The sequence below is a fragment of the Malus sylvestris genome, chromosome 2, assembly GCF_916048215.2.
Source record: "Malus sylvestris chromosome 2, drMalSylv7.2, whole genome shotgun sequence".
Taxonomy (NCBI): Eukaryota; Viridiplantae; Streptophyta; class Magnoliopsida; order Rosales; family Rosaceae; genus Malus; species Malus sylvestris.
Genome location: NC_062261.1, coordinates 11520850 through 11533632, shown reverse-complemented (window position 1 = coordinate 11533632; position 12783 = coordinate 11520850). Strand labels below are relative to the sequence as shown.

General features: G+C 37.6%; 1 protein-coding gene across 1 annotated transcript; it reads left to right on the top strand.

The window, feature by feature from the left end:
• The first annotated feature begins 7139 nt into the window (after positions 1-7139).
• LOC126613910 (serine/threonine-protein kinase STY13-like) lies at positions 7140-11887 on the top strand. Its single transcript, XM_050281525.1, has 6 exons — positions 7140-7527; positions 9379-9511; positions 10057-10252; positions 10567-10688; positions 10801-10956; positions 11274-11887. The coding sequence occupies exons 1-6, from the start codon at positions 7283-7285 to the stop codon at positions 11601-11603; spliced, it is 1182 nt and encodes a 393-aa protein (XP_050137482.1). The 5' UTR covers positions 7140-7282; the 3' UTR covers positions 11604-11887.
• Positions 11888-12783: the final 896 nt, after the last annotated feature.

Sequence of the window (12783 nt, the reverse complement as noted above, 5' to 3'; positions counted from 1 at the left end):
CTCCGAACAAAACTATTTGTACCATATTTAATAATTGCGTTATTGGACATAATAAACATGTAGTTGCTTCAAGTTGATTATACAATTTATATGTACCTTGATCTTCTATCTGTTTAGTAATCTAATAAAATTAATGGAAGTATTAAAAATGTTCCTCCTTAAAAACGCCGTAATAGATTAGTTAGTGTTTTCACTGATTAGATTAACAAAACCTTTGCAAAGCTTCAGGTATAAACCCAGCATCTTCCCTGGATGTATGTCAGGTAAGACCTGATACAAGTAATCATTGGCCCAACTGGATGTCTATATTTTTTCCCTTTTCTTCTGGTCTGCAATCAAAGCTTATAGCTAGTCATTGAGTAGCAACTCCAAGACCCAAATTCGATAGGCTAACTTATCGAAAGAAAGAGTTGCGCTAGCATCAGTCTCACGTAGTTGTGTGGGAGCATGACAAACGTTAACTACAAATGCGCTCACATAATTCAATAGTTGCAGTTAAAACTGAAGCTTAGGTATCGTTTGGTATGTAGACGGGAAGGGACGGAACGGAATGGGACGAGATGGGATGGGACAAGATGACACGGAACGGAGAGGGAGCAAAGATGCCCTCAGATGGAAACAAGGAGGAAAAAGAAGGAGATGGAGAGGTTAAAATTTTGTGTTCCACGGATGTGGAACGAGTCGTTCCAGGGGGTTAGGTGGAATGAAATTCACCCAAAACTCGTCCCGTGGAACAGCGCGCTCCACCCGTTTTAGGCGCACCAAACGTGTGACGGAACGCCTCGTCCCACTCCATTTTGTCCCGTCCCACGTACAAATGAACCAGTAAAGTAAATATGTTTCAAAGATCACGCGCCCACACAAGACTGACACTAATCAATATAGTGGTTAAACTAATCAATATGTATTAATTACTATGTAAACATATGACCATCTGCATAATTTTTATGCTAAAGAAAGTCTTTCAGCATGGTGGGTAGAGTTCCTTTACTGAGGCAACATCCGATTTCCTCTCATATATACCAACCACACTATGGCACATCATGTTCCCATTACATTATTGTTTACTAGCCTTCATGCACGCACTCACGCACATACAGAAGACATTTTTTGATACGCCCCGATCCCGATATTTCCCCGAATATCAGGATAGGCACGTGCTAGCCGACACCCAAGGATGACGAAAGCCATTTATTGAGTGCAAATGCTGAAAACAAGGAATAGATAAGGTTTATAAATATAAAAGAATAAAGAATATGCATTTAAAGAATGTGTTCAGAGCATACAACTAACTAGAATACTAAAAGAAATAATATAAAATTGAATGAATAAAAGAATGGGTCCCGTACCAAGAGGACTCAAAGATGCCGATGCGAAAGTGCCTTGACGTAGGGATTGTATGCCACGATTCTAAGTCCTGAAGAGGACGCAAAACAAACATGAGCGAATCAAGTTGATATATATACATATAGTAAAATAGTTATCAACGTACTAACCCCCAGGTTTTATGAAAACTCATATATCATGATAAACATAGGTTTTCCAAAACCTAGCATATTGTGCAATGTCTCAAATCATAACTTGTATATATAATAATCACTAGTGAATTGTCCGATAACCCCTAGGCCCCATGCTGGCTCCCTATCTCTGAGCAGACAGTCAGAGAAAAATACAATTCAGGCCCCATGCCGGTTCCCCGTCCATGTGCTAATAGCCAGAGGAAACACGCTCCAGGCCCTATGCCAACACCAAACCGTCGCCCAGAATGGACTAGAATCTATCCCTACATCCCGTAGCGGAAATGACCACTAGGTAAGTACAAAACCATTGAACATATATATATTGAAAATCAACTTCATAGTATAAAATCATTCATCATCTATACTATAAAGAGGTGTTCAAAACATGTTCTAAATATCATATCGTCATCCATCGGATATTCTATAAGAACACGGGTTATAGGAAAAATCATAGTAATATAGTAATTCAATCTAGCCTCAGTAAGCATGTTATCTCAAAGCGTTTCATAGAACATAATCATTAAATCATGATTTTCATGTATGCATTTCTAATATCAAAACATGCATTTTTAAAAGGGGTCCACTCACAGTACTTAGCCGCCGAAGAGCCACGCAAACTAGCGAACACGAAATCGTCACAAATAATTGCCCCTAAGCACATAAAGGGTCCAATTAATAAAACTCTATTATAACAATTGAATTTGGAAAAACGGATGTCGAAAACGAATCCAGGACGTCAAAATTAGCTTATGAGGGGTCCCGGACGAAATCATGAAATGTCAACCCTAAAAGTCAACGTTGATCGTTGACCTGTCAAAGTCAAAGTCAACAGGTCAATCGGTTTGGTCAAACCTGGTTGGCTGGTTTAGGTTGAGGGTTTTAGGGTCTAGGGTTGGACTTAAGGGTTTAGGGTTTATGGGAAATGGGTTTAAGGGAAATAGGGAAAAGGGTTTAGAATTTGGGTTTTAGGGTTTAGATAAATAGGTGGGTTAGGCTTAGGGGTTTTAGGATTGGGTTAAGAGATCTCTGGGCTCGGGCCCAGACCCACACGGCTCGATGGCCTAATTCGAAAGGGTTTAGGGTTTTAGATAAGGCCCAAAGGCCTTGGTTTAATAAATAAAATAAAAACAATTTAAAATAAAGGGTTTGGGTTTAAACGTGCCTAAGCCCTGGGTTTGGCACGGCTCAAAGGGCCTGGTGTGGTTGCTGCTCGTTGGAGCTAAATAGAAGGGAAGGCCGAATTTCGGCCGGAAAGTTGGACAAACTTTAAACGCTCATTACTTTGTCAATACTTAACGAAATCGAGTGATTCAAAAACAAAAATTGTAGTTCTTAAAGAGACAAAGAGAATGGTACATCGCACGGCGTCTAACACACCATGATTTGGCCAGAAAATGCCTCGAAAGTCTCAAATGTCGCTGGAAACTTGGTAAGATTCAAATGGACATAACTTCTTCAATACTCAACGAAATTGGTGAAGGAATTATTTTGAAAAACATGTTCATTTGAGCAACATCATATAGCATGCAATTAACAATTAAAGGCGGAATCATGCTTGTATGTACTCAAAAACAAAACATGACCATGAAATTCAAAGCCTAGTAGATTGGTGAACCAATAATCAACTCAAAAATAAGTGAGTTGAAATTAATACCTTTGTAGATTCCTCTTTGCATAAGCAAAGGCTAATCACCCAAAGAGATAGGGCCTTCATTCCTTGCTTCTTAGATCCATGGATTTGGATGGAAGAATAGGTTCTCCAAGTTCCCAAAATTGAGAACCTCTAAGTCTCTACACCAAGGAGAGATTGGATGATGAATGAGTGACCTTGGAGGATTAGATGACTAGCTAATCACCTCCAAGGTGTTGGCCTCTTTAGAGAGAAAATGGAGAGACAATTCTCACCCATTTTCCCCAAAAATAAACCCTTATTTCACTTAATGAATATTTGGCTATAAAGTCATTTATATAGTCACTTCTTTAAGTGACCTAAATAACCAAAACCCTAATTCATTCCTTATGGCCGGCCATTTAGGGATTTTTGGGCTTTTGGGCTTTAATGAATCTTTATTCATTAAATTGTCATACAACTTAAGTTAATGGGCTTGACGTTCGAAGCCCATTGGGCCTTAAGGTCCAAAACTATCCCGTGGTCTTTAACGAACTTATTCGTTTGATTAATTAACATATTAATTAATCCTTGCCATAAATAATTAAACCATTCAATTAATCTTACTCATTTCATTTATTTCGTCCATCTCTACCTTACACGGTGTACGATCCATTAGGTTCCTTTTAGCGAGGCAGTGGGCGATTAAAACCATTTTACATCGATTGTGAATTGAAACTATTTTCAATTCTCCCTTTAGTGATTACACACGTTTAGGGCTTCCACAAACCATGAGTGACACCTAGCCGTATGTCATGGTTACCCAAGCTAATTAGAAGAGGTGGAGAACCTATTCAGTCTGGGATTACAAATGCAATACGGTCTTTCTCTAATCTAATACTCTTGACCACATTGTTTGGTTTGATAGTTTATTTTCTCATGTCTACTATCCAATGTGTGTCTTGTGCTTATATGATTACCTTGAATGTGATTAGGAACGCATTCCCAAATCTCATTCATACTCTGGCCAGAGATTCAAATCATATCAGAGAGTATTCTCCTTCAAACGGTTTGAAGGTTAGAGATCCCTTGTTGCGCATTCACTTGTCTCCATAGCTAAGCGGCTTGACCCCAACGATGCCGTGGACACCCTCCTGGTGGGATGACTTTGACATAATCAAAGATCAAGGTCTTAACCACAAGACAACTATGATGCCTCAGGTCAAAGGACTACTTTGCATTATCCCAACCATGAGTTCTCATGTGACATGGAATATGAGAACTCTTCGTTGATCGCGTTCAGTGAACTCATTCTCTATTGAGCACCTACCGTACTTGTCTTGATGTCACACACACCAATGACTAGAGACTAATCACTCTCCCTGAGAGAAGACATAGTACGTACCGATCTTGACGGACTGTCAATGCCCAATTGGCAATCCTATGATCAGGAACGTTTAGGATGTGTCTACGAAAGAATGGTCTCAAGAATCTAACTTCATTAGATTACATTCTCCCAATCACATATTCCTTGGACTTTATCGTTTAAGCATATAACATTTATATGAGACGGCTCAAACAATAATGTATGCCCTTTATATGTTAAACTGGATTAGTTTAACATGTGAAATGTCCGTAAAGTATCATCACATGATTGGCTTTAGGGCACATTTCCAACAATTGGGTGATTCAAAAAGAAAAGTTGTAGTACTCAGGGAGAGGAAGAGATTGATACCTTGCATGCCAGCCAACTCTTCATGGTTTGCTCGAAAATTGGCTCAAAAGCCATCAGACTTGCCAGTAAAACTGAGAAAACACCACCGAGTTGTTTCTCACTACAAACCTTCACCAAAAACACCTAAAATGAGTCCTAAATAGGGTTTGATCGATCTAAGAGGAAGACTAGAGAGAGTTTCGAAGCTTACCAAGGTCGAGGGATGAGAAGTCTCGTCGGGGAGAGAGAGAGAGAGATAGCATGGCACGGTGGTGTGGTGGTGTCGTCGTCGAAGTCTCCTCGGGTGTGGGGTGACTGGGTGTGTGTGTGTATGTGAGTTTGAGGAAGAGGGAATAAGAGAGTTGCAAAGAGTTGAGAGGGAGAGATAAGGGAGAGTTATAAAAATCATAAAAAGAAGGAAAAGGGGAAGGGAACCAGGGGAACAAATCTGGGGGTGGGCCCCTTGGGTACACCATTTAAGACCCAAAAACCATTTTTAAAAGGAAAATATCCCCAAACTTAATGAAAATTTTCGTAAATCCCGGGACGGGTTGTTACATTTTTTGAATTACAGCGTGCTATGTGCGACTTATACGTTTTAAATGTATTTATATGTGTGAATTGACAAAAGGAAAGTCAAATATTTGAAGTAAATGAATAATCTTAGATCATGCTAGAAAAAACTCCTCACAAACCAATCAAAGAAGCTGAATTCACATAATAAAATCAGTCTTTCAATTTCTATCTACATTCTATTGAATTTACATTAAGAATAGAGAAAATAATATTTAATAAACAACAGATTGAATCACATTATTGCTAGTCCATTGTGAGGCTAAGCCCACCCCTCCCCCTTAGTGTAGATAATATCGTTTGTTAAAAAAAAATCATTTGACAACTAATTTAATCATATTATTATGCGTGTACAAAAGATTTTTTTTATAATCGGCATTACATGTCTCTTAAGATGTTTTAAACGTGTTTAAAAATAGAAAAAATAATATTTAATGAATAACTAATTGAATCACATTATTACTAGTCTATTATAAGGTACTAATTAAAAAGAAATGGTACAAAAAGAATTCATTATTAAAAAAAAAATTGTTAAAATGATGAAAATGCCCTTATATTATTTGATGCATTATTTTGGGTTGCTTTTGAAATTTTTTGTTTTGTGGGCATTTTTGTTCAAAACTTTTTGGTGAAACTTGAGATTCTAAAAAGAGTTGTTGGCTTTATATATAAAGATTTCAAATTAACTAAATTTAACGCTTTTCTCACAACATCCAATCATTCACTCACGACCTAGGATGTACTCCAGCAAAACTGCCCTACTTCAGGAAAGCCTACACCTTTTTTCAAATTTTGGTTCCCTACTAAACATATTAATCAAAACCAATAATCACCTAGTTAGCAAATTGATTATTTCAATATGAAAATTATTGTATGTACTAAACATATATAATCTCGTTCTCCCAACATCTAATCATTTATGTACTTTACATACTTGGGACTCAAAATTAGTATTATAATTCGGGCACACAAAGTTTCATTCCACATACTTGTGATTTAAAATATCGGCGCATACAGAGCTTTCATTCATGTACGACGTACATATAAACCAAAATTGATATACTAATCGGCGCATACAAAGCTTTCATTCACGTTCGATGTATATATAAACCAAAGTTGACATAATAATCAGCACATACAAAGCTTTCATTCACGTTCGACGTATGTATAAACAAAAACTGACATAATAGACGGCGCATACAAAACTTACATTAACATACGCAGTCGTCATGGACTCATGTGTATAAATCATAATCAATGTACAAATCAGCGCATACAAAACTTTAATTAACACGTTCGACGTACGTACAATCCGTACATAGAATAATCATCATCGCATACAAGGCTTTCATTCAGGTACCCTTACCCAAAAGCCAAAATGGATGACGGTATGTACTTATTTCTGAAATTAAATCACGGTTGTCGCACACACCCCCATACTTCCATTATTTCTTTAAATTTACATACTTGCCACAAGTCATATCCAACGAAACCAAAAACAGTAAGAACCGGAGCTGGACCAATCAAATTTCGTCTCCTTGTCGACGCGGCAACCTGAAACCCAACCCCGCGCGACGGACCCGCAGCGGATCATACTCCCGAAATTAATTATTTATTATTCGAATTAGGAATAAATTATTTATTTCCCAAAAATGCAGCAAAAGTTTCCGAAGTTTTCCCTCGCATTTCTCGCACAGCATTTAAATGGACACATAATTTTTCCATTTATATGATTTTCCGGTTTTAATTTTCGGCTATATAATTTGGAATTTAATTCTCTCAAAAACCACTTCCTTGGACTCTGTCTTTATCGCTTCCTCTCTCTCTCTCTCTAGCTTTCTCTCTCTAACTCTATCTCTGTGCAAAATGCATATAGCAGCAGAAGTAGTACTGGGGTTGTCAGCAATGGAGGGAGAGGGAGGCGGGTTCATCGACCTGTACAAGAAGGACCCTGTTGAGAACGCCGAGAGCGGCGGCGAGAGGAAGGGAGATGCGGCGGGGAAGGCCAGCTTCGCCTTCAAATTCGACCCCAGCATTCTGATTGACCCCAGCTGCATCAAGATTGGGTCTGTGCTCGGTGAAGGGCCTGGAGCTATTGTTTATGAAGGATTGTGGGTCTCCCATTAACACTTTCTTCTCTGTATCTGTTTGCTCTGTGCTTTTTGTTTCTTGGGTTTTTTGCTTCTTGATTTTGGTTGCTCACATTGTTTGCATGTTATTTTAATTGTGGTGCTTTTGGTGCTGGCTTGGCTGCTTGAGTTGGTGTTTTTGTTTCGGTTTGGTGTTTTAGTTGTGTTAGTTTCGAAATCGAGGTTTTTTGATAAACCCTTTTGAGGGTTTTTGATGATTTTTGGGTTTATGGTGGCAAGTGCTGACTTATATTCCGATCTTGGAGTTGTGGTTCTCATAATTGATAAACCCTTTTCGAGTCAAAAGGGAATTGTGGGTTTTTGAGTTGAAGTTTCTGCCATGGTACATTTGTCTTATAACGTTTCGTTACCTTTGAATCTTCATTAAATTTGAACTGGAGGTTCCTGCTGGAGGTGATCTTGTATCAGTGTATAGGAGAACACATATAAAGTATATAGTATTGATGAGAATCGTTATTGGGAGAGATCATCGATCATCAGTTTTAACTGTTTTTGATAAATGCTCCGAAGTGGATGTGATCACTCTGGATTTTAGAGTCCATTTATTATTAAGCTTAGGAGGGATAAAAATTTCGTTAATGTAGATTCGACTGATCGTGATTTTGAATGCCCAAAATGGAATGTTGACATTCTGCATTTGAAGTCTATTCATTTATCATCACTCTGTTGCGACTAATGAGTCATGTAAGATGATTTTTAATGAATTACTCTAGCAATCGTACTTTAAATAGGGAGATACATAATTACGTGTGGAAGGTTGCAAATGGGAAACCATTGGTTATATATGGCAGATAATCTTCTGTTTTAATTTGGAGGTGTGCTCTTTATGTTTCAATAGCCTGGGGATTGGGAGACGAGGTGGTGAGGGGGGTCGGTGGGCAGGGTGGATTCAACTAACAGTGACCTTACAACCTAGAAGTCATTGGTTCGATTGTCCCCTTTTAGATCATCCAAATTGTTCCTCCCTCTGGATCATAGATCACCTGATTACGAGGGTACACCTAAGCATATGCAGTGGAACTGTTTAATCATAGATCCTTTTTTGTGCTTTTCTTTCTCGTCTTCAAACTTCTCTCAGGATAAAAACATTTGCTTACCCCTTAACGAGATTATCATCGTTTGGCTTGGTGGTCTTTGAGGATGTAATAATCAGTTGCAGAGATCAGATTACTATTGGACTTTTAAGTTTAGGTATAAAAGTTAGTAAAGAATCAACTGTTTTAGGCACATACAGGACGGACATAATTATCGTCTGATATTTGTTCTTTGGTGATGCGATATCAGTTTATTCTTTACAGTATCGGATTTAGATATAAGGACTTTAGAGAATCAATGAGTTTAGGGCAAGTCCTTTCAACAGGTGGAAACTGGGAGATGATCAAAGAGAGTTTGGAAAAGAAGGATATCTTTAGATTTTTTTTACTTGGCCAGGCCTTATCATAGATTCATTTACATAGTTTATTTAATAGTTATCATATTCATTGCACCTGGAGGTTAAATTTCTGGGCAAGCAGCAGTCCGACATAGATGTCATTGACATAAACTTTATCCCTTTGTTGCCGTGCATGAAAAACATTAATGGTCAATGGCAGCAGTAGGTGTTTGTGGCAGGGTTTTTTTTTTTTACACTAAACAATTTTGTGAAACTTATTAATATGAGACAACATCTTACTTGAATTCTAAATGTAATAATTCGATCATATATATTTGTCCTGATTAAGTAAGAATATAAGTCATAATCTATATGCTGAAACTGAGGAATTTTATGTCCTGGATTTTAGATTGCTGAAGCTTTCGAAATTATGTTTCTAGGTACCAATCCAAGCCGGTTGCTGTAAAAATTATACGGCCACCCAAAACAACAGAAGTTAGTCTTGATTGCCAAGAAAAGTTCCAGAGGGAAGTTTCATTGCTTGCAAAAGTTAAACATGAAAATATTGTCAAGGTATGATGCTCATTCCTCTTTTTTTTTTTTTTCTATTTTTTCTTTTTTTTTTCTTATGCCTGCATTTGTTATTAATATAAATATTTACACTCATCATTTCTTGGAAATCATTTTCTCCCATTTGTGAGCAATATCCTTATGCAAAAGTACCATTGGTTTCAAGAAATATATTTCGTCGATTTATATCCAGGTCAGATGAAATCTTGACCTGGGGAAATGAAATCACTGCGCTTCTGTTCCTAAAGTGGTATTCAATTTTGTGATCCTGTTAGCTTCAGCAAACTGGCTTAAGTAATTAAAACTATGATGGATACAGAGATAACAGTAATTTGGAAAGCTAAATTTAAGGAATAAATGTTAATAAATTTTTGTTTTTAAATCTTTCAGTTTTACTGTCTTTCACCTTCTAAATGTATCTAGATTCGTATGTGTAGCTTATTAAAGCTTGATCATATCAGTTTGTAGTACTCATTTTCCTGACGGGTATATTTTAATGGTCAATGCCCCTAGTGCATATGCTCATATAAGTCAATGCTCTGAAACAGTTCGTAGGTGCATGCTTTGAACCTTCGATGATAATTCTTACTGAGCTTCTGAGAGGAGGCAACCTTCAGAAGCACCTGTGGGGAAGGCGCCCCGGAACACTTGATCTCAAATGTTCAATAAGTTTTGCAATAGATGTGTGTCGAGCTATGGAATACTTGCATGCAAATGGAATCATCCACCGTGACCTGAAACCAGGTTATTGTTCATTTTCCTTGTTCTTTCCTTTTTGTTCTAGTTGTTTGAGTTTATTTTGACAAGGGGACCAATTGATCAGGCGCTTGGATTGGCTACATGTCCCGCTTGTAACTGTAAAGGAGTTCATTCGTAGATCCACAAAAAAATTTACTCATTTTTAGTTTTGAAAATTTGCCAGAAATGCATATGTAAATTCATCATGCTTTCTTTTGGTTTTGCATACTCATCTCAGTTCTAATTCTTGAACAATAGGGTTTAAACATCGTTTACCGAAGGAATTTAGTTCTAACAGATACTCTTATTTTTTTCCCCAGCCAACCTACTCCTTACAGAAGACCTGAACAAGATTAAGGTGGCTGACTTTGGCCACGCAAGGGAGGTAATATCCGGGGACATGACATCTGAGGCTGGGACCTACAGATGGATGGCTCCCGAGGTGCACTTTTTTCAGTTTTTGTGTTTCTTCATTCGTTATTCATGCATATACTGCAACAACAACAAAATATGCATAAAATAGCTAATTGTATTTTTCTTTTTATCTGACTTAGCTATTCAGCAAAGAGCCAGTTCCAAAAGGAACGAAGAAGGAATATGACCACAAGGCAGATGTGTACAGCTTTTCAATAGTTCTGTGGGAACTGATTGTAAACCGAATTCCTTTCTCTGGACGGACTAATATATTGGTTGCATATGCATCGGCGAATGTAAGTCCTATGAATGACATTCAAACAGAAACTGATGAACCAGAAACCTGAAAATCTATCCAATAGCTATAGCAAGTACTTGAATGCTTTCCTATCTGTATTCTCTTTTAAGATTTAGTTCACTTCCATTATACGGTGCTTGATTATTTTGAGATGCCTTAAGATGACTGCCAACATTATCTGCTAGCTGACGTTTTTTATTGAAATTTTCTTGAGTTAAGAGTTTGATTTTTCTGGGGATGGACCGAGTGTACATAAAAAAAATATTTTCAGAAGTTGAATGACTGTTGGCGGATGACTTCTCTTTGTGCTTTCAGCAAATACGGCCAGAGCTGGACGACATTCCTCAGGACCTTGTCCCACTATTGGAGTCCTGTTGGGCAGATGACCCTAGGATCCGACCTGAGTTCATGGAGATCACGAGCCATCTTTCCAACTATCATAAGCAACTGTGTGCAGCTGAGGCGGAACCTCCAGCAGTCAATGTGCTGGAAGCTGAACATCAAGAGAGCAACGTGAAGGAACAAGAGCCTCCCAAAGTCCATATGATTGACAAGTCCGAAGAGAAAAAGAAAGCTAAAAGGAGAAAGAAGTGCAGATCAAGTTTCTTCTTGTTTTGCTGTCGACCTGTAGCGGTGCATGAGTGATTGGTTATCCGCTCAAGTTTTGTAGGATACAGAGTAGAACCACAGATTTAGAGATTAGGGTAGACACAGCCAGGGCTCCTGAGCTGAACTGTTGTTCTGTAACTTGTGTTACAAGCAACTGTACAGATACACCGTGTTAGGAACCATCGAATAAAAATAGATAGAGACTAGAGGCTAGAGAGGAACCGCATACACAACTTTAAAGAAACAAAAAAAAAACAAAGTTTGTACTCGTTTTCGCAGTTGAATATTTCTTCTGAAATCAAAGCTATGTTTTGAACTTTGATCACTAGCATACTTTCAGTTCTGTGCTCGAACTGTTGGATTTTTTTTATATCGTACGAAGGGATGCTGGCCTGCGGCTTAAGCAAACTCATATTTTAGTAATGAATTGTTTCGTGCAAGTTAACGTGATTAGTCACAGTGACTTTTTTTTCTGATGCTTGAATTGCTGGTTCTGATGAATTATGTGAGCTTCTTTTGGTGTACAAATTTTGGGTGGAAAGTAGGGTTGCAGATAAGGATTTTGTTTCCCTTTTTAACTAGAGGGCGGCTTAGTGGTGTTATCTAATATGTTGACTAAGCGATCACATCATTGTGAATTTTTGTAAAAAGCTACTTTAGGGTAAAAAAAAAAACTTTATAGGTAAAAAAGATAGGCAAGTGATTGCGCGTGTCTAGATTTTTTGAAAGATACGAAAATTGAAAGAACGAGTATCTTACAAGATACAGAAATGAGAGAATCGAATTCGTAATTAGTGTGTTATCTTATAGAACACCACGTGTGGGTCCTTAAAAGAAAATTTTGAGGATACGAAAATTGAAAGAACGAGTATCGTACAAGATACAGAAATGAGAGAATCGAATTCGTAGTTAGTGTGTTATCTTATAGAACACCACGTGTGGGTCCTTAAAAGAAAATTTTGAGGACCTTTCAACTACAATCGCTTTTGCACCAAAAATCTGATTTCTATTTCCCCACTTAGTATTACAATAGTGGTATTTTTTTTCTTTTTTTTACTTGTAAAAGAAAGATTTTAGGTTTAAATCTCGTGAATAACAAGTTTGAAACCAATTTATGACCACATCTCCTAACACGTTTGTAAATATATTGTTTTCATTCCAAGAATTGGGATTTGATTAGAAAGTCCCGAACACATGTGATAACATTAATGGATTC

What these genes read in the sequence shown, in the direction of transcription:
- LOC126613910 (XM_050281525.1), top strand. Translation starts at nt 7,283, where the DNA reads ATGCATATAGCAGCAGAAGTAGTACTGGGGTTGTCAGCAATGGAGGGA. An exon ending in AACATGAAAATATTGTCAAG is followed by an intron (nt 9,512 to 10,056) that starts GTATGATGCTCA and finishes GCTCTGAAACAG; the next exon opens with TTCGTAGGTGCATGCTTTGA. An exon ending in TTGCATATGCATCGGCGAAT is followed by an intron (nt 10,957 to 11,273) that starts GTAAGTCCTATG and finishes TTGTGCTTTCAG; the next exon opens with CAAATACGGCCAGAGCTGGA.